General features: G+C 35.2%; 1 protein-coding gene across 2 annotated transcripts; it reads right to left on the minus strand.

Moving 5' to 3' along the window:
* Window positions 1–72: 72 nt before the first annotated feature.
* LOC140785220 (tyrosine decarboxylase 2) lies at window positions 73–19,267 on the minus strand. 2 transcript variants are annotated; one of them, XM_073132998.1, is made up of 13 exons: window positions 19,102–19,267; window positions 18,877–18,997; window positions 16,193–16,265; window positions 15,773–16,003; window positions 11,666–11,829; window positions 11,283–11,423; window positions 10,504–10,563; window positions 5,422–5,586; window positions 4,919–4,975; window positions 3,692–3,756; window positions 2,355–2,478; window positions 679–816; window positions 73–539 (listed from the first exon to the last, which is right to left on the minus strand). In XM_073132998.1, coding segments are annotated over exons 1-13 (1,494 nt in total). In that variant the 5' UTR covers window positions 19,104–19,267; the 3' UTR covers window positions 73–386. The 2 variants fall into 2 exon arrangements, with proteins under 2 accessions (XP_072989099.1, XP_072989100.1); XM_073132999.1 differs by lacking the exons at window positions 16,193–16,265; window positions 19,102–19,267.
* Between the last annotated feature and the right edge of the window lie 744 nt (window positions 19,268–20,011).

The raw sequence follows: 20,011 nt of genomic DNA on the forward strand, positions 1-20,011 counted from the left end.
TCATTATATGAGACTAACGAAGCATAAAACACCTACATACAAATAGTTAAATCAAACCATTGGATCAAATGATTAACTGTAATCAGAGAAACAAATTAACCCTGCGTTGTATCATGTATAAGGTAAGGTAAGCAACTCATTTGCTGCAATTGTTCATGACAATATAACAATTGCCATGATGTTACATTATAGTTTATTGGACGTCGATAATAACACTTCTCTTATTGCCATATGGCTAAACACTAAATAGAATGTGCAAAGTTGTTGCGCATGACTGCAGTTCATACGTTCTATGTCTGATTAATTACTGGTCGATCATTTGGTCGAAACCATCACTTCATGAATGACAGAAAATAATAGACCAATGGTTTCTGTAACAATCATGATTAGCTGAGGCATGACGATTGAGACATGTCTTGATTTCTTCTTAAAAGATAAGTTGCCTGTTCTTGCAACACCTTCCAAGCTTCCTCGATGTGCTTCTCTTCCGTCATAGGTGCTCCGACTGCAAAACGTAACACAAACTTGCCTGAAAGAACCTGCTCGAGAAGAACCAAAACCAAAACAGCAGATTACCAGCAGTAGTCCACGCAATAAAATGCTCCGAATGTAGTGGTAATGACTAATGATACACACTACAAAGTGGGCTGAGAACGAGAGAGGTCTAGAATAACATACCGTATGAGATATAAATATTTTCCCAGTTGTGTTGACAGCATCCATTAAGTTGTAGTTCAGTTTATAACCATTATCTAGATCGTCTGCAGGAGGGATGAGGCGGAAGCAAACAAGTGAAAAGGTCTTTGGAGCCATAATCTGCAGTTGTTTCCAGGCAAAAAGCTTCTTTAATAGTGCCACAGAGAGACACAAGAATAATGTAATTCTCTCTTGAAGAAACTAATCATAGTACAATTATAGAGATTTTTTGCTCTCTTTCTAGGTTATAAGATAATTATATGATGCGGACATCACTACGAAGATACGATGGTGCGTGTACCAGCGCAGAAGGCACTGATATTTGATGATCCTCCTGTGGGGATCCGGTTCTAATTGAGAGTTCATATCATTTTATTTCTTATGTATATTTATAGTTATGTTTGTATTTTTTATTTATTTATGATGTCTTTTGCTTATTTTTATTATAGGTCTATATATAGATTTGTTGTGCTTTCTTTTAAGATTAATAAAGATTTTTTATTTGCTCTCCCTAGTGAAATGTGAAACCGTTGTTAAGGGTGGAGGTGTGAAGCCCCATTCCTCTTCAATCTTTTTACATTCTCTTCCACCTCCTCTTCACCATGTTTTGCATCATTATACCATTGAATTTAGTATACCAGTAATAAAAGTCTAACGCTGGGAGATGATACACATTACACACTATTCTCTTGAGAAAACACTGGTGAAGAAAGAAAGAACGAATAACAAAATGGAGCAAAAATTGGCACAAACACGGCCTTGATAAGATTGTACTGTAGTAATGTGCCTCATTTAAATATTCTGCACCAGAATGCAGTTAATCAACTAACCTTACTGTATAACCTTTAGGGTAACAGAGATAGAGTGGCAGATTATTGCCCTTAAAGAATATAGTGAAATGATCAAATAAAAAAGCAAAAGGAGTCATAAGAACTTAAGAAGCCTACCTGTATTGGAAAGATTATAATGATGGTCATATAACTATCTGAAAATACTTTCTGATACTTGGGTGAGAACAAATAAGAAAAAATTCAGAGAAATAAAGATTCAAAAGGACTGAATTTTTGCAACAACAACCCATATACATATTTTGCAGGGCGATGCATGGGTAATTCCAAAAGAAATGTTTGATCATAGACACAATAAAGAAACAAAAGAACAATTCCCAATGCACGAGGCTCCCAACTAGATGGGGTCTGGGGAGCTGAGATATAAGCACCCTTGGTTGATGCATGTCTGAAATTTTAAACCGTTGTAAACACTGACAAGGGAATTATTTGGATTACAGTAAATGCAAGTCAGTCACAATCGAGATAACAGAGTCATCATCTTCACTTGTAAGTAGGCATCTGTAAGAAGTTGATGCTAAGATTAATTGAATGAAATGACCATTGTACAAAATCCTGTACTTTTATAAATTCAAAGCGGCTTCTTTTTCTTAGCATTTGTTCTATTATCTTAACAGTCAATAGATTGTTTATTAAAAATCCAATCAGCTTTCAATATTGATTTTACTTTGTCAAAGATTAATATTAGCATAAAACTTATTCTTAGCATATGAAAATGCAATCCTTTATAGTACAAACATTCTTTTTTCCAATATATAAATATAACACAGCATTGGAATGAAATATTTAGTAAGTACTTATTTCATTTACCTCGAACCTGGGATCAGAAGTTATAAGATGTTCAAACTGATCGGCCAACCTTATGTGCTTCCTAATGTAGTTTTGCAAGTTTTCCAAGCCATACAGCCTCAAAACCATCCAAAGCTTCAATGATCTGCCAGTTAAATCCATGTCTGATCCAATTAGCATTACATTTCAATTCTAGTTCAAAGTTCAAACCATCATAAATAGCGCTTAATTCCATTGGAATAGAGAATGTTTTTTTCTGGTAGGATCAAGAAGCTTGTCATTAACTTATTATAGCAAATAACTCAAATAGTAAAAAAATGTGTTTGCAAGAAAATATACGATTGGCATGAGGGGCAACAGCAACAATAGGCAGAAGAAGAAAAAGATTGGTAAAGAGAGATGGAGTATTCATCTTAGGTCAGGACTCGGGAGTTGGTAAGCCTACACTAGTACGCCTGAACCAGTTCCTAAAAGTTTCAATTGGTTTTGGATCAGATCTAAATAGAAAATTGGCTTGATCCAACCTGAAGAAAACATGCAGGAAGAACATTGTGTCCTAACATTGGCCGAGTTTAAGCAAGGTAAGTCGCCAAACTTTTGTAGGACAAGATAAGCAGAAGAACAATAAGACTGGTAAGCAGAGATGGACTATTCATTCTGGGTCAGGACTTGGGACTTGATAAGCCTGCACTAGTAGGACCGAACCAGTTTCAATTAAGTCTCCAAACTTTTGTAGGACAAGATAAGCAGAAGAAGAAAAAGATTGGTTAAAAGAGATGGACTATTCATTCTGGGTCAGGACTCAGGACTTGATAAGCCTACACTAGTAGGACCGAACCAGTTTCTGAGTTAAAGTTTCAACCGGTCTTGGATTGGATCAAGGTCTGAATAGAAAATTGGCTTGACCTAACATGAAGATAACTACACGCAGGAAGAACATTGTGAAGCTACAAACAGAAAAAGAAGCATCTATCTAACACGAGCCGAGTTTAAGCAAGATAAGTCTCCAAAATTTTGTAGGGCAAGATAGGTAAATTTCAATTTCTAAGTAATCCAAATTACAAGATCTACTCCCATCAATGGCCGTAGTGACCAACGATGGCCGTGCCATGCCACTACCGGCACGGCCAACCTTGGTACTGACTAATGTGAAGTTCTTTACTTCTTTTATAATAAACAAAATTGCATGTGATAAAACCTACTTAGTAACACGTTTCATCGATTTCCAATCAAGAGAAGCGCATGACAGTCACAAATAGAAAGGCTTGTGGGTCAATATATGTAGGTTAGAAATTTTGACAAAGAAGAAAAATCTCTATCCCATATATGCATATATGAACTAGAATGAGCTGTTGCACCTGAAACGGCGTCCAAGAGGAATCTGCCAATCCTTGAAATCCACAATTGTGTTTTCTTGAGATGCCTGATAATGATCCGAACATTAACAATAAAATTTAAGGCTTCCAATGACTTGATTTAAAAGCAACAGTTAAAAGAGACTAATAATTATGATATAATGAATTATGGCTGTACTTACATATCATAGCAAATTACTATTTCATTCAGTGGGTGTAGAGCTAAAGCATATTTTGTCATCCAAGAGTCTAGAAAAGAATATTCATTTTTGAGTTCTAGCACTAGGTCATTATGTTACCTAAATCATATTCGCTACACTGGTATCTAGAAGAATGATGTGGCGTAGAATGAGTTGGCATACACAACACAATCAATCACCAATTGCACTGACTATAGGAATCTTTGAATATCAGGTGAAAAGCCGGGATGAAGAACTGTTGTCTCACAGTCTCACACTCTTCCATCATGTTGACTATTCTGTCTCATCTCTTCTTTTCCTTTTGCTATAATGTATCAGCAGAAAGGATCATATAGTCAGCATTTGAATACTACGATTTTAGAAAGAAAAGGACAAATGGAACCATCTATTTCTTCAAGGAAAAGACAATATTACTAAATGTCCAAAAACTATTCAGATCAAGCACAATCTGATCCAGGTTTTAATATGAAGATCAAACTTTCTGGAGAAGAAACAAAAAGAAGGGTAAAACAAGAAAAATGTACAATGCTGCAAAAGCTCATGTTGTGTGATAGTACTTCATGGCAACTTGACTTATAGATATTTTACGTATAAAAAGACAATATTATAAACAAAGACACTCTGCATCTAGACTTCTAACACAATAGAAGGTAGATTGCAAGTAGATGTACAAAGTACGAAAATAAGCTCTAACACCATGTAACTATATTATTATATTTCTACATTTTGTTGTTAGTTATCTTCTGATATAGCTTTACAATCTTGTGATTATCTACTGTTCTAGTAAGGAAATTCACACCACAATGATAATTCTGCAGCTCATAGTAATCCACACTATTCAGTCATTCTCAATCTTTATTTGTACAAACAAATATACGTCTATAGTATTACGAAATAACAAGATTATATGTGAAGATGCACAAAATAGATTTATGCAGATCTGGAAATGTTATTTACTTTCTCGTTCATGCATGTTCTTCCTCTGATAAAGTAAGGAAAATTGACACAAAAGTTGAGAATAAAATCTAACCTTATTTTTTAGGAACTCAGGATTTGTGGACAGAGATTGTATCAAAGCATTTCGATCCTGTTTCCAAAGGAATGTTGTTTTCAGTCAGAAACATGAAATATCTATGACATCACAACATGTATAACAGATATCACATTTAATATATACAATAAAAACATCAACTTAATATTCTGATTTTTAATAATATAAGTGAATCAAAGAATCCGTATTTTGAGCTGGATGTGATCAATATTCTATGCTGAATGATCCTTCATATATTAAGCAAATACAAGAGTAACTGGATAAAAGATGAATAGATGAACTCCCTTAAGCCAGGACAAAACATGAATTATTTTTGTTTCTATGATACAAGTAATGTGTTCTTGAAGGACATGAAATGATCTCCATAACCCTTATATCCAGTCAAGATCTGCACGCTCAATGCAAGATTTACAAACAAAGAAGAAAAGACCTTACACACTAACACATCCTTCACAAAGTATAGGCAGGAATTTATGTCATACCTTTACCCAGAGCACTGAACAATCAAAGTTTGTAAGAAACCATTTATGTGCATTCATGTCAAATGAATCTGCTTCTTCCACACCATCAAGGTAATGACGGTACTCCGGACATATACAAGCACTGCCAGCATATGCAGCATCAACATGGAACCACATGTCGTAGACCTAACATAGTCAATGGAAATGAGTAAATTAAGAAAATTGGGATGCCCAAAACCAAATAATCTTTTAGCTATAAGAACTGAACTAGGAACTGCCAGATATAATTTGCTCAAACATTTAGTTTTCACATTTGCAAAAGCAGCAAATGTTGGCCAGATGATGCTATCCACCAACTAGTACTTGCAATATGGAGGCACCACGTGGACCGAAATTGCTAGGCCTTGGATTTTAGCACCATTTTGGAGAGTTCGCATTAGGTATAATGGTTCACAGTTGGTTACAAAGTTTTTTCAACTATTCCAGGAGCTTTTCAACTTTCATTACAGGTTCTACCAACCACGTATTGATGGAAAAAGGGCTTAGATGATGATAAACATAATAAATTTAAGTAGATGAATGCTAGCCTTCACCTAACTAGTAAGATATACTACAAGCTGTCTTAGATGATGAAAATATATATACGTACATATACAACCAAGTAGTGAATATTTAAAAGAGATACACTTGTCTGATTGCACAAAAGATGTCGTTGTGATTTAAAAGGATATATAATTGTTTCACCTTTTAGCTTAGCTGACCATGGAAATATATGGAATACAAATATTAAGTAGCAAGGTTTAATTCCATATGAATATGAACTTTGCTTAGATAATACACCTCATAAGAAAGTACCCAGAACAATACTAGCCAAACCTATAGCAAGGCTAGAAAAAGAAAGAGTTTGCCTTAGTAGCTAGACAGATAAAGTCTTGGAAACCATTCCAGGCAAAGCAAATGCACAGTTCACCATCTGCTAGGACATCCAGCTAATATTTTTTAAATTCCAGGAGAGAAACCATAAATAATTAAATATACATAATCTCTATGAATAGACGAATAAGGTAATATCGTAGAACCATATAATATCTTGTTAAACATACAAGATAAAGTGTCATGTCATCTCTCCAAGAAGGTATTTTTATATTTAAAGCTGGTTGTGCCTAGATGCTGATTTCTCTTGAAAAATGCATGGCATTTTGTATGATAGTGTACTTGTGAATGGGAATTAACAAATAATGAGACTCATATGACTAACCAAATAAAAATTCACATCCTTTTCTGAATTCTGCTTATGAAAACCTATGATGAAAACGCTACATTTCATAATCTCAACAAGTCAACATTATAGTGCACTTACACTCATCTGAAATTACACATAAGAGACAATAAGGAATGATTTGCCCAACATTTTCATCAAGCAAACTCCTACAACTAGGAAAAAAGTATGGATCATTAGAGTATAGCACGGATAGTCGTGTCGGCGGCGTACCGGTATGTGGCACGAGGGGTGCCGTGTCAGAATAAAAAATAAAAAAAAATTTGGGGGTTGAGAGAGGGTGCACGTGCTCTGCACGTGCAGCCCCTCCCCTCTCCCTCTCCGGCACGCGACGAGGCGCAGGGCAGAATCGCGCCTAATCCGGATCGGAGTAGATTAGGATTTTTTTTTATCCCTAATCTATAAATTAAAAACTCTAATCCCCTCTCTCTACTTAACCATCTCAACCCCCTCCCCTTCTCTCTCTTCCTCTTCTCCTTCTTTGTTTTCTTATCTTTTACTCATTGTCGGAGTCATGCCGTGAAATCGGCCTGCCGGAGCTAGCGGAGACCACCACGTAACTCCTTGGTAAGCCCTCTCCCACCCCTCAAGTTTAATTTCAATTTAATAAAGTAAATTAGAAATACCTAAATTGGGGATTTCGGCTTCGCCGGCAACTCTCGCCGGCCGGTGGCTTCGGGTTGCAACCGCATCGTCACTGGAAGCTTCGTGCTCCAAGCCCGGTGTCGATGGTGTCTTCTACGGAGCCCTCGTGGCTCCGATCGGCGTTGGCTTCCCGCGTCGCCGTCGGTGGTGAGTTCTCCTCCACCTTGTGAGGACGACAGAGAAAGAGTGAGAGAGAGAGGGAGAGGATAGGTTGAAGGTGGTCGTGAAGGGTCGCCGGCGGTCACCCTCTCCCTCAGTCCTCTTCTCGCGTCGGTCGCAAGAAAGGAGAGAAGGGGTTGGCTGGGCTCGGGTTTAACCCGAGCCAACCCCTTTTTAATTAAGTTCGGGTTCGGGTCGGGTTTGGATTTCGGATCCACAGACCCGACCCGAACTAGTTAGTTTTGGGATGGGCTGCGGGTTGACCCGTAGCCCAATCCATTATTTTGGTTGGGCCTTGGCCCATCCCAATTAGCTCCTTTTCTGGAATGGGCCGAGCCAGTAGTAGCCCAGCCCAATCCAATGGGTAAATTTAAATCCATTTTAGTTCTTTTTGGTTTTTAAAAATATTATTATTATTTAAATTAAAATTTTGATTATTATTTATTATTTAAGATGGTGATTTTTAGTACGTGAGCTAGAGATTTGAGATTTCGGTTGTCTTGCCTAGACTCAGGTGAGTGGGTTCACTCACATATTTATTTTATTATATTTCGTATCTTTGTCAGACCATGTAAATTTTCTGTGTGCAAATTATTTATTTCACCCTTCCGTGTAAAAATTTAATTGTTGTAATTTCTATGTGCAAATCTATTCATTTCATTCGTATGTACGAAAATTTAATTATTATATTTTCTGTGTGCATTTAATTACTATACTCAATGCATCACCATACTTCGTGCAAATATTGAAATTTGTGAAAAGAAAAATGAGACTAATATTGGTACAACTTAGAGAACACTCCTGGTATAAATCGGTTGCGATTTTCCATGGTAACTCAAGTCTATCTGGAAGTCCAGGGAAAAGTCCTAAATTAGATTACTACAGTGACTTTCTTAGGTGACTCTGGCGGGGTTAGGGAACAGTCCTAGGATGAATGAGAAAATTTCATAGGTGACTCTAACTTCTCTCAACGGTTAGAGGAAAAGACATAGTGTGTTGATCACAGGCTGATACCATCTGATGACCCTAATCGGATCAGCTATGAAGAAAAGTCCCGAGCATCATCTCGAGGTGACTTCTAATTAATGTGGATCCACAGAGTTTAGACCTATTGAGACATATGACAGTATAAATATCAAAAGATGTTAATATGTTGAAAACATGCAAGGTTACAAGTTGTGATATCTCTCTATTGTTATCATTGTTATTATTTAGAGAGCATGCCTATTGCATATTGTTATGGATATTGTTGCTTTTAGTTTAATTTATTCAGCATTAATATGATTTAAAATTTATTTGGTTTTCAAGTGGATTATACTTACTAAGCTATAGTTGTTGGCTCATGGGTTCTATTATTTTTTTTTATATTTGTTTATCTATTTCAGGTAATAGTCAGCGAGGCAATTGAGCGAGATGTACCCGGACTCCACCTCCACTTAGGATTCACCTATTTACCTTTCCGTCCTTTTAGATTTTATGCTTTAGATTAGAAGTTTTATTCATTTAGTTTAGAGACTCAAAAACATTAACATTGTTTTATCTTTATTGCAATTAGTTATAAAATTTAATAAAGCACATTCTCATTTTATTTATTTATTTTGCTATCGTACACGTAGAGAGTATTAATAAGGCTTCGTGCATCTCAAGCATATTGAGATGCATGGCCGGTCATGATTCCTATTTTGGGTCGTGACATGCCGCATGGCACCCCCTCCCAATAGCTTCGTAGCTCGCTATCGACCTCGTCGTCGAGCTACCCGTCACCGGTCACCGCCACCGATCGCCATCGCCCGAGCTCGCATCAAGTGCCCTCACTGTTTTGAAAAGCCGAAAAGGCGGCCGCCATGGCGGGGCGGTGCACCAGCCGCCCTGCCATATTGAAAGGCGTCGGCAAAAGGCGGCTAAGCACCTTGGCGGGCTGCCTAGGTGCTAAATAGTGCTAGGTGGGCCGCCTGGCCCGACTTGGCGGGCTAGCGCTTCGGTCTGCCAAGTTGAGATGCGGTTATTAGTGAGCGGGTCGGATTTTATAGCGGACCAGGTTTAATAAAACTAAACAATTTATAGGAGTTAATTGCTAATTGCTTTATGAATTATTGAATTAAGATTACAGAGAAGGAATTTTTTTTCACTGTCATGCATTATTAATTGGGGGAATTACTAATTGTCTGCTATTTAAGTATATAATTTCTGATTAGAGAATTTTGAAATGTGATTCATGTGAATAAACTAGAGTTAGTAAATAGATATCTCAGTTATTCAGTTATCACTAATAAGCAATTAGCCAATGTGATTATGTTATTTAGTGTTTTGGTTTAGTGCACTATTAAAATTTCTGTATATACTATACTTATTTATTTATATTAAAAATGCTAGACCGCCTTGTCACCCGCCTTCCGCCTAGGCGCCAAGCGGTGGGGTGACCGCCTGCCACCCGCGGCCACTTTTTAAAACATTGGATGCCCTAGCCCAAGGGAGGGGAGAGAGAGAGAGAGAGAGAAAGAGAGGTTATTGATTAAAAATTTGCGAAACCGGATCATCGGGCGAAGGCGAGTGGTGATCGGCGATTGGCGATGGCGAAGATGAGTATCCCTGACTTTTTCTCTCCTCTTACAGCACGGCCAGCAAATGCCGTACCTGTGGCATAGCTATCGTTAGAGTATAGTACCAGTTACCACAATAAAAGGGTACATGTGTCAATTCAAAATTTTGTTTAAGCTTGAGCATGAAATGCCACTCGGCAGTATGTATCAAGATCATTGCATAGGATAGCAATTTGGATAATTTTCTATTTCTTCTCTATCAACATATCTGAGGTATAAACAAGTGGTCGATATGGATAATTATTTTCCTCATTTAAATTGGAATCTGAAATAAAAGCAACTGCATTATATAAATACGATTGAACCATCCAAAGGAATAAGGCTTTAATATATGAACAAATAGTTAACATGTAGTATAGAAACACTCTCCCATGACTAATAGCAAAAAACAAACTTCATAGTTCTTATAGCATTTGGCACCTTTGATATTTTCCCTAGTTCCAATAAGGGGTCAACTGCTGCTGAAGATGTAGTTCCAACCTGAAAGGAACAATGAATGTTCTATTGGGAAACATACTTTTATCTTTTGAGATAAGAGGAAGAATCAAACAATTCATAATCATATAAATCCTAAACGAAAAGAAGAAGAATTAAACAATTGATAATCATATAAATTCTAAATTGTACTTAAGTAGAAAGAAGTGAGTAGGAGAGTAGATATTAGTTCACCTAATGCAAATAAAAATTTAAACAGTAGCGGAGTATCTTGCCTAGACAACCAGCAGGAAGCCCAAAAATACAATTATAATCTCTGTACATTACTACATTTCAAACCATTTTATCAAAGAATCATAGCACAAGGAACTATTCATTTTCAAATGCACAAGGTATCTTAGTTATACAGATTTATGCGACAAGACAGCTGATCACCAAAATCATATAATAGAATGGAAGAAGTTCAGCTTTCTTTGTTTAATGAACTTTTCTTTGTGATTTCAAGTCAAAACTGACATCATTACACCCAACAATTTTCTATTTTAGCTATCTTTACTTATTTTACTTTCTGAGTCCCATGCTTTCGTTGGCATCGAAGAAACTACAAAGAAAACAAAATAATGACAGTGAAGTAATTTCCCATTGCTCAAGTTTGATGTTCACCCATGTCCCTGGCAAACTTCAGTAGATAATGATACATCATTTGATGCAAATTTCAATAGCTCAAGAAAGGAAGAAGAAAGACCATGGTTTGAACTGCTTACTGTAGCACAGAGGAAAAATGGTATCAAGCCAGCTGATAAGTCGTGTGAAATTGCTTCACTGACTACTTCAGGTGTAACCGCATAATTTGAATTAAAATCAGCCTTGACCACTCTAAAGTTCTCTGGAAATATCCCTGCTATCTACATTACAAGAAGTATTAGTTCTGACATTCAGAACTATTTATATCATAATCATTTGGACAATAAGCATATCTTTTTAGCACATGTTTTCTCCTGTGACTTCTTTCATAAGTTAGAAAATACATTACTGACTGAAATAATGTTACTATTCCTTGTTATCAATATTATGCATAATTTGCATATTTTAATTGATTGAAGACACTCAAGAACACAATATGGATAAAGAAAAGTACTCTCCATACCTGACATGCCTTCTGCAGAGCTGAGTGTGTTTGATCAGAAGCATAAACCACTAGCTTTTCAAGGGACTTCTTTCCAAGCTTCCTCAGGGTTTTATCACGTGCAGCCAATAGTACAACAAGGATTGCTTCACTGGCTGTTCCCTGTATTACTCCTCCACCTTGCCCTGCAAAGCTTTATCTGAGTTCTCCGGACTTGAAAATTTTACACAAAAATTGTTACTAACTGGAAGTTACAGTGTTGATTCTGTTTAAAATAAAAACCATATTGCTTCAAAAAAGATATAACAAACAAAGTAATGAAAAACTAATTAAGCATTCTCCATTTAGTTCATACTGTCTGTATATTCTCAGATAATGCACAGATATATCACATTGAACAACAGCAGCAAGGCAGTATTATTACCAAGGTTCAAACTTCAAAGCCCCCATTACAGTTGTGGTTTCATTCCTTGAGGGCATGTTTACTTACAGGGAAGTGAAAGGAGTAGTTTTGAGAACTATCCCACTTTCTATTGTCAGACTTCCCTATTTTCAGTTAAAGGAGGATGAGTCACACTTCCCAACTCTTTGCATGTGACTATTAAATGTCCCATCTCAACCCACTACTTTTCTAATTTAGATCTCTTTCATCTTCCTCTTCTAAGGATGACAACCATTGAAAAAAGGAATCAAACAGTTCATCGTAAGTAATATTTCTGATTGAAATTTTCTTTTGAATAGATGTCATCATTTTCGTATAATAAAAATAGTGTATTAGAATGTAATGTTTATTGTTCTCTTTTCCTTTATGAGAGAAAGCCCTATATTATCATACTTTTCTCTACAAACATACATCGGAATTTTTTTTCTCTTTGAGAGAAAGCCTGCAAAATCATCATCCTTTTCCTTTTTTTTGTTAGAATCATCATTTTCCTTTCTCTTTTTTATGAAAAGTTGTACATCTAACATTTTTTATGGTAATGTACCTTTACTGTTACTTTGCAATGTATCTCTATTTTTTTTTCTTTGCTTTATCAGAATCATCGTCCTTCATATTTTAAAAGATGAACATCTGACCTATGTACTTTTGATGGAAATGTGCATCTAACAAGGTGATGGAAGTTGGACATATGAATCAAAAAATTTGTCCATGTGTTTAAATTTTTGTACTTGAATGAGACACAGACGCATGTTTATGGTGAAAAGTCAGGCAATGCACAAAGATTGGACACAAAAGTTTATCAAAGGTAGTTCCTTGACATGGATTCCAAAATCAACCGATCTTGGGTTGAATTGGCCTATCCGGACGCGAAACCTTTCTAGTGAGTGGTTTCGGTCTAGGATCCGCTGGTATCAGCCGATCCATCTCGGCTATATTGGCAGAAAGTCGGCCGTATTGGTCGAAATCAGTAATATTCGCTGAAATTATTTTTTTTAAGATTTAGATCTAATTTAAAATGTATCTGACCTAGGAGACATTGGTAATCAATGTCATTAACTGCCTTCTTTTTAAATTATCAGTTTTTACCCTCTATCTTTTAAACACACTCTCCTCCCACTCTCACACTTCACCGAACTCATTAAGCGGCTGATCCGATGAGCCTCTCTAACTAGTCCACACTTTGGTGAACTCGGATAATTTTTTTTTTAGTTTCTCATTTCTCTCTGTCTTACTCATTTTTAAACTCCTCTCTTTTTACTGCTATAAGACAACTCTCTCTTCATTGTTATTCTGCAATAGTAATTTACAAGTATAAACATTTGTTGAATTCAAGTTGGAATTTATTATAGTTTGAGTGAGTTTTCTATTTAGTTTTTAGGCTTCATACGTGACTAATTTTTATTTTTCTATTTTTTCATAAATTTAAAAAAAATCTGCATTTTAAATAATATTTAGAATTTTACGTAATTAAATATAGTCTGACCCGATACTGGCGGCCGATACGTATCGTTTTTTTCTAATTGTCAATCCCGATCCTGATACCGAGTTTCGGAATTTGCTCCTTGAATTGAAGACTTCTTTTGATATGTAGTTATTTTAAATTTTATATTTAGGACAAAAGTATTGTTTATCATTTTTACTTGGTTTAAAATTTTGGATACATAGTTATTATTAGTTATTTGTATTTCTTATGACTTCTATTTTTAGTTCAATTATCTTTTATGTTTGATAGATGAAAATTTATATTAATTATTACTTATAGAAATTATTATTATTATTTTGCATATCATATATTTCGATATCGGAATCGGCCTTCCGGAAAAACGATATGTATCGACTAAATCGGACATATCGGCTGGATCAGTCGCCTAGATTGGATCAGACTTTTTAATTACGTAAAATTTTAAATATCATTTAAAAATGTAGAAAACTTCTAAAGATCCAAAGAAAATTATAAAAAATAAGAAAATAAAGAAAGAAAAACTATGGTACACTGAAAACTGAAAAAAAAGAAGAGATTAGAAAAGGCGAGTGGAAGAAAACCAAACAAAAAAAAACTATGGTGCAGTGAAGAAGAAGAAGAAGAAGAAGAAAGGGAGAGAGTGGAAGAAATGAAAAAAACTGAGAGAAAAATAAAAATTAAAAATTAAAAAAATTATATACCGAAGTTTGCCGGAGTTCGCCAGAGTTAGATCTCTCTGTAAGAGAAACAATGGTTATATAGTAAGGAAAAAAAAAGAGAAAAAAAGAGTGAAAGAGAGAGCGAGAAGAAAAGGCAAAAGAGAGAAAAAGAGAGAGAGTTTGGGTCGGCTAATCCTGCGAACCATGTTTTAATTTGATTGAGAAACACATTATTTAAACTGTCAAAAAGTATAATGAATCCTTCCTCTTAATTTTAAGATATTTTGTCATTAATATCTAGATCCTTACTTCCAATTTTCTCGTTTTCAAACCAAAAACTAACAAATGAGAAAGTCTTACTTTTAGTTTTTCACTTCCCTCAACCAAAAGAAATTTTTTAAAAAAGAACTCTTAGTTTCAATCTTGCACTTTCTATTATGACCAAACAATAGGAAGTGTGATAAATTTTTGTTGGGAAGTTCCCTAGGAAATTCCACTTCCCAAGACCACTTCACTTCTCCCACTTTCCAGCAACCAATAGCTGGTTTTGGTAGTTTCGTTCTGGTTTCAGTGGTTTCAGTTTCAATTTCCTAATAAACAAAGAATCAAAAGAATTTCAGAAAGAAATAGTATTAAAATTTTAAAATTAACAAAAGTTTCAAATAGAAGTAATGGAAATTATGAAATCTTCATTATAACAAACTGAAAAGAACTATCATGCAAATACTGTTGGCAGATGCCCACTAACATTGACTACAATGTGAGAAGCACATCTATAAAGATCTTGCTATAGCCACAGGAGAAATCAAAAAAAAGAAATTGCAGGTAAATAAATCATATAAAGGTTATGAATATTCATTCCATGCTAGATTATTTCTGTTTCCCAACCAAATTATCAGTTTATCACCATCTATAAAGTCCTCATCTAGATCCATTAATATCTATAAAATAAAGAATTAAGAGAAAAAAACTTAATTTTTGGTTTGGATATAAATTAGATTGGATGGGAAAAGCCAAATTCAATCTAGTAACCTAAAACTGAACTTGGAATTATCAATTTAGCCATTTTTTATAGTTTCTACTAAAAAAGGAGAAGTAAATCTAAACTAAAATGCCGAAACCTGTGACTGTAACTAGCGAAATTGGCACTGGAACACCGAAACTGGCGGAGGCTACACAGAAATTGGCCGAACTTACAGATTTAAGAAAAGATCAGCATGCTTCTGTCTTGATTCAACTGCAATTCTGCATGTTTCCGTCTTGAAGCAATGTATCAAGACAGAAGCAAGAATTTGAGGAAAAAAAAATGGTATACTTCTGCCAGCTTGACCAAGGTGGTATATATCAGAAAATAAAAGTATAAAAACATAACATCATATAGAAGTTGTATAGCTTCATACATATGGTACCTACAAAGAACAAAAGATCAGCATATGTTCCAATTAAATGTAACTAATATCTAATTGTATATCATAATGTTTAAGAAGATCAGAGCGCAAAACTCTTAACATAGATAACAATAGTATTCAAACTTAGTCGCTCAACTAAACAGATCTGAATCTTACCGCTTGAAAGGAACTCACTCGGCAGCTTTAGCATTTTAGCTAGCCAGTCTAAAACAATCATCTCTAGCTCTGTTGCAGCAGGAGAGGTGATCCAACTGAAACCAATAATGTTAAAACCAGCACTAAGCATCTCCCCTAAGAATCCAGCAGTGCTGCTATTGGAGGGATAATAGGCAAAATAATTTGGGCTCTGCCAATGTGTTACGCCTGGTATTATCTTTCGATGAATATCTGCAGATTCAAAAGATTCTTGTCATATGCATGTCCCTTTTGGTGATAAGGCTGGCTAGCAAATGAACTCATTATCATAAAAAGAAATGCGAACAAATGAAATAGATTATTGTAGTTCCATAGATCAAATGCGAGAGTTATCTTAGAAAACTTGAATCAAAGATTTAAAGCCCAGAGTCCTAACTTCACCTTCAAAAACATCTTGTAGAGTTTCAGGTTGATTAGGGGCCGAATCAGGTAGAAGCTCCCTAAGATATCCGGGCTGAAGTTGAAAGTCTCAATTAGATGACTATGCCAATAGTGTATATATGATAAGAAAATGATGAAAGAAGAAAACAATCATTTTGTGTCAATGTGTTTACAACTTTACATCTGTCTAGTATGCCTTCCATCTAATTTTTTTGCCTCAACATGCAATTGTCTAGAATGATCAGCTCCTTATCCACCCATAGTCAAAAAACCAATTGTGCAGAAGTGCTATACCTAAAACTCTTGCATAAACATAAGCAAATGTGCTGACTAGATCTAACCATGATTTTATAAATGATGAATGTAGACCATCTAAAAGAACAAGTTTGCTAAATAAGTATAACATCATCATCAACATCAGGCCTTTTCCCAAGCATCATTTCTCTAGAACTTGGCATAAATTCCCGACTAAAGCAAAATTAGAGAATAGGACTGGCATAAAAAGTTAAGTCAGTTGGCAAATAAAGTAATGCAGATCTGACCCTTTTTATTCATCTTTGGGATGTCCATAGTCACAAATTTCCTAGTTCAGGTTTAAGCTCGTGCATTCCAAGAGAAAACCCTCAAGAAAAACCTCTAGATATGGGAATAGTCCAGATAAGGAAGAAAGATGAGTTTTAATTTTGTGATCCTCCTCTTCATTTCAAAAGCAGGGTTAAACCAGCAAGCCAAAGAACACTTGTAATCAGTAAAGGATACAGCAATATCAGATATTTCCTTGCAAGGTTACCCTCCTATCTCGGAGCTCTTCTTTCATCGAGGATATAATATGTATTATCATCTATGAAGCATGGCATGGATATAGATACTTGATATGGATATGACATAATACAAATATGCAGATACAACAGATCTAGAAAAACAAGCATAGTACTTATGCTTATATAGAAATCATTCTTGTAACATGTGATCGTATATATACAACCACAGTACCAACTTATTCACCAACAGGATTTATACTTATAATAAATTGTTAGCCACTAAAATCAAAAGAAAGGAGAGAAATTTGAGTCTTACATGCTGAGTTTGATTGTGGCATAAGATCCTAATATGGACTTCCATCAAATTCATAACTCTTGCCCCCACAAAATAACATCTGAGTCAACATAATTAACCAATAGAATCTTCTATAAATCTTCAACTTGACTAATTTTTGGACTCTCACTTATCTAAGAAGCTATCATAATATCCTAAAAGTACTCAAGAAGTGTCCAAACTGTATCTGGATTTTTCTTTTTATTTTCAAAAGCATATACATGTAAGAAGTATCCAATATGAATCCTTGAAGTAACCGATGAGTATCATATTTGATGCTGATATGGCTACTTATGAAAGTATCCATGCTTCCTAGACTACCATACTTGTTAGGATAATATAAAATACTATACCTCTACACCTACGTGCCAAATTTTATTACTATTTACTAGCCTGTGCTTGTTGGAATCTTGCATCAGAATAGACCTAGATACTGCTGCTGTGTCTTGCATGCTTTCTGACTTAAAATCTGAGCTTTAACCATCATAAATGGGACTCTTTTATTCTTGAATTAGCTTAAAGAACAATTGAGTTAGTCATAAGATCTCCACTAGATCATCATTCTTCATTTCCACAGAAGCTTAAAGCTTAGTAGTTGCTTCCTAGACCTATAAATTGTATTGCTGTTATTACAAATGTTCTCACAATATAACACTGAAACCGAATGCAACAACTTGACTGTCATGAAATGTCAGGGTGCAGCATTCCATAATCTTAAATTCACGTGAACCACCATGCAATTTAGATGACAAACTATAGAAACTTTGCATAAAATTGCAGATGCACTTTTCAAATTTCATACATAGAATACATGCATAAACTAGATCATGTGAAATGTCACATAAGAAAACAGTGGTCGTGGCACTATGGAGGTCCACTTACTTTTACAGTATCTGAACAAATGTATTGCATTCAATTTATTGTCTCAGTAACTTAATTAGGGGATTAGTTCTTGCATGAGGGAAGAGGTCTCTCCATTTATTTTCCCCACATTTTTGGGGCACTCTCTTGATGAATCGATGTACTAACTCGTATGTGTGCTATAATTCATGCGACCAACGGTGTGGTTAATAATCCAATTAGAAGACCCACCCAAGTGAAGTTATTTAGGAGATGCAAAGAAGAAAGTACATTGATTTTAGGAACGTCACTCTTGCAACCAATACTGATTAAGCCATGCTGAGTCACTGTGTTTCTTGCAGTTGTGTCCTGGAAGTAAATTGGCCATCAATGGTCAATCTCATTTAATATCTCCTCGTCTTGATGTTCCGTTCTCATCTTATCTTACAAGTTCCACTAAATTCACTTATAAACATCAAGCTTTCACTTGAGAAACCGGCAACTACCACAAAATCGAACCTTGATGTTAATTTTGACCTCATCTACGAAGCTAATCTTGTTTGCAGAATTATGGGATGTGCGCATTTCAATATCCCAAAAGGAAACGGAAATGCTATCAAGATACATAAATTTTAGCCAAATCTAGCATCATTTAAATGGAATCAACTAAACCCATTTCGCGGAAGGATCCAAGAACACACTTTAAGACCTTTAACACAAAATAGAAATATAATGATATGTATCCATACCTTAACCTGGCTAAGAACCGGAAAGTTTTCAATGCTTTTGTAGTAATCCGCTATGAAATCCACCATCTTGTGGCCGTACTCTCTCAGCTGCTCCGCATCCATTGGCTTCAAAGAATCCTCCCTTGAAACATTCAAAAACCCACCTCAAAGAACATTGAACTAAGAGGAGAAAATGGGTATTCGCATATTAAGAAGAATAAACCAATCAAGAAATACTTCTCTTACATTGGAAGAAGGAGATGAAGGAGAGAGAGAGAGAGGAGGGAAGCGAGCGAGAGGGTGTGGAGCGGAGGAGACGAGGAAGATTTTTATATCGGATTGGAGGGAGATATCGGATTGGAGGGAGAGAGAGAGAGAGCTCTACTTCGCCCCCATTATATTAAACAAGTATACAATAAAAATGAGATAATTACATAGTTATCAGAACCGACCGAACCAGTGGCTGAACCGACTACCAAACTAGTTCAATAACCGGTGAACCATACAACCTGGCTGATTTTTTAACCGAATCAACTATTTTTATAAAATTATACAATTATTTTTAATATTTATTTATTCTATTTTATATTCTGATCGTATTGTAGTACTAAAATTTAAAAAAAAAAAATATTTAGTCTGTAACATATCTATTGTTTTTAAATTAATTTTTTTACATATATACCTTGAATTCAAGTCTCTTATTTATTTTATGTCTATTTAAAATTTATATTTACATGTACATCTATTAAAATATAAATTTTTTGCCCGTGTACTTTTTAAAATTCTTATTTTTGCGTGAATACTATTTAGAGTAAACTACCATTAAAAAAATTTCCTCCTATAAATCCGTATGGATGTATGTAGATGGTTCAGATCCCCCCACCCTTCTCCTTCTACCTTCTTCTCGCTAGATCTATTAATTTATTTTTGTTATTTTCTTTTTGGGTTTTATTTCTTAGTTTCGCATGTCTACGTGGGATGGGTATTTTAGTCGTGTAGACATAGCCACTACCTCACTAACTTGGCTATTTCCATTGTAGAACTTTATATTTTAAAAGTCTTGTTGTTTTAATTTATTTTGCTACCGTAATTAGCCAAATAAGAGGATTATTTTTAGAGTTGTTCGTCGTAGACCCTCCATCTTTTATTATCCTAT

This window comes from Typha latifolia, chromosome 3, assembly GCF_019914945.1.
Source record: "Typha latifolia isolate L0001 chromosome 3, TyphaL0001v2, whole genome shotgun sequence".
Taxonomy (NCBI): Eukaryota; Viridiplantae; Streptophyta; class Magnoliopsida; order Poales; family Typhaceae; genus Typha; species Typha latifolia.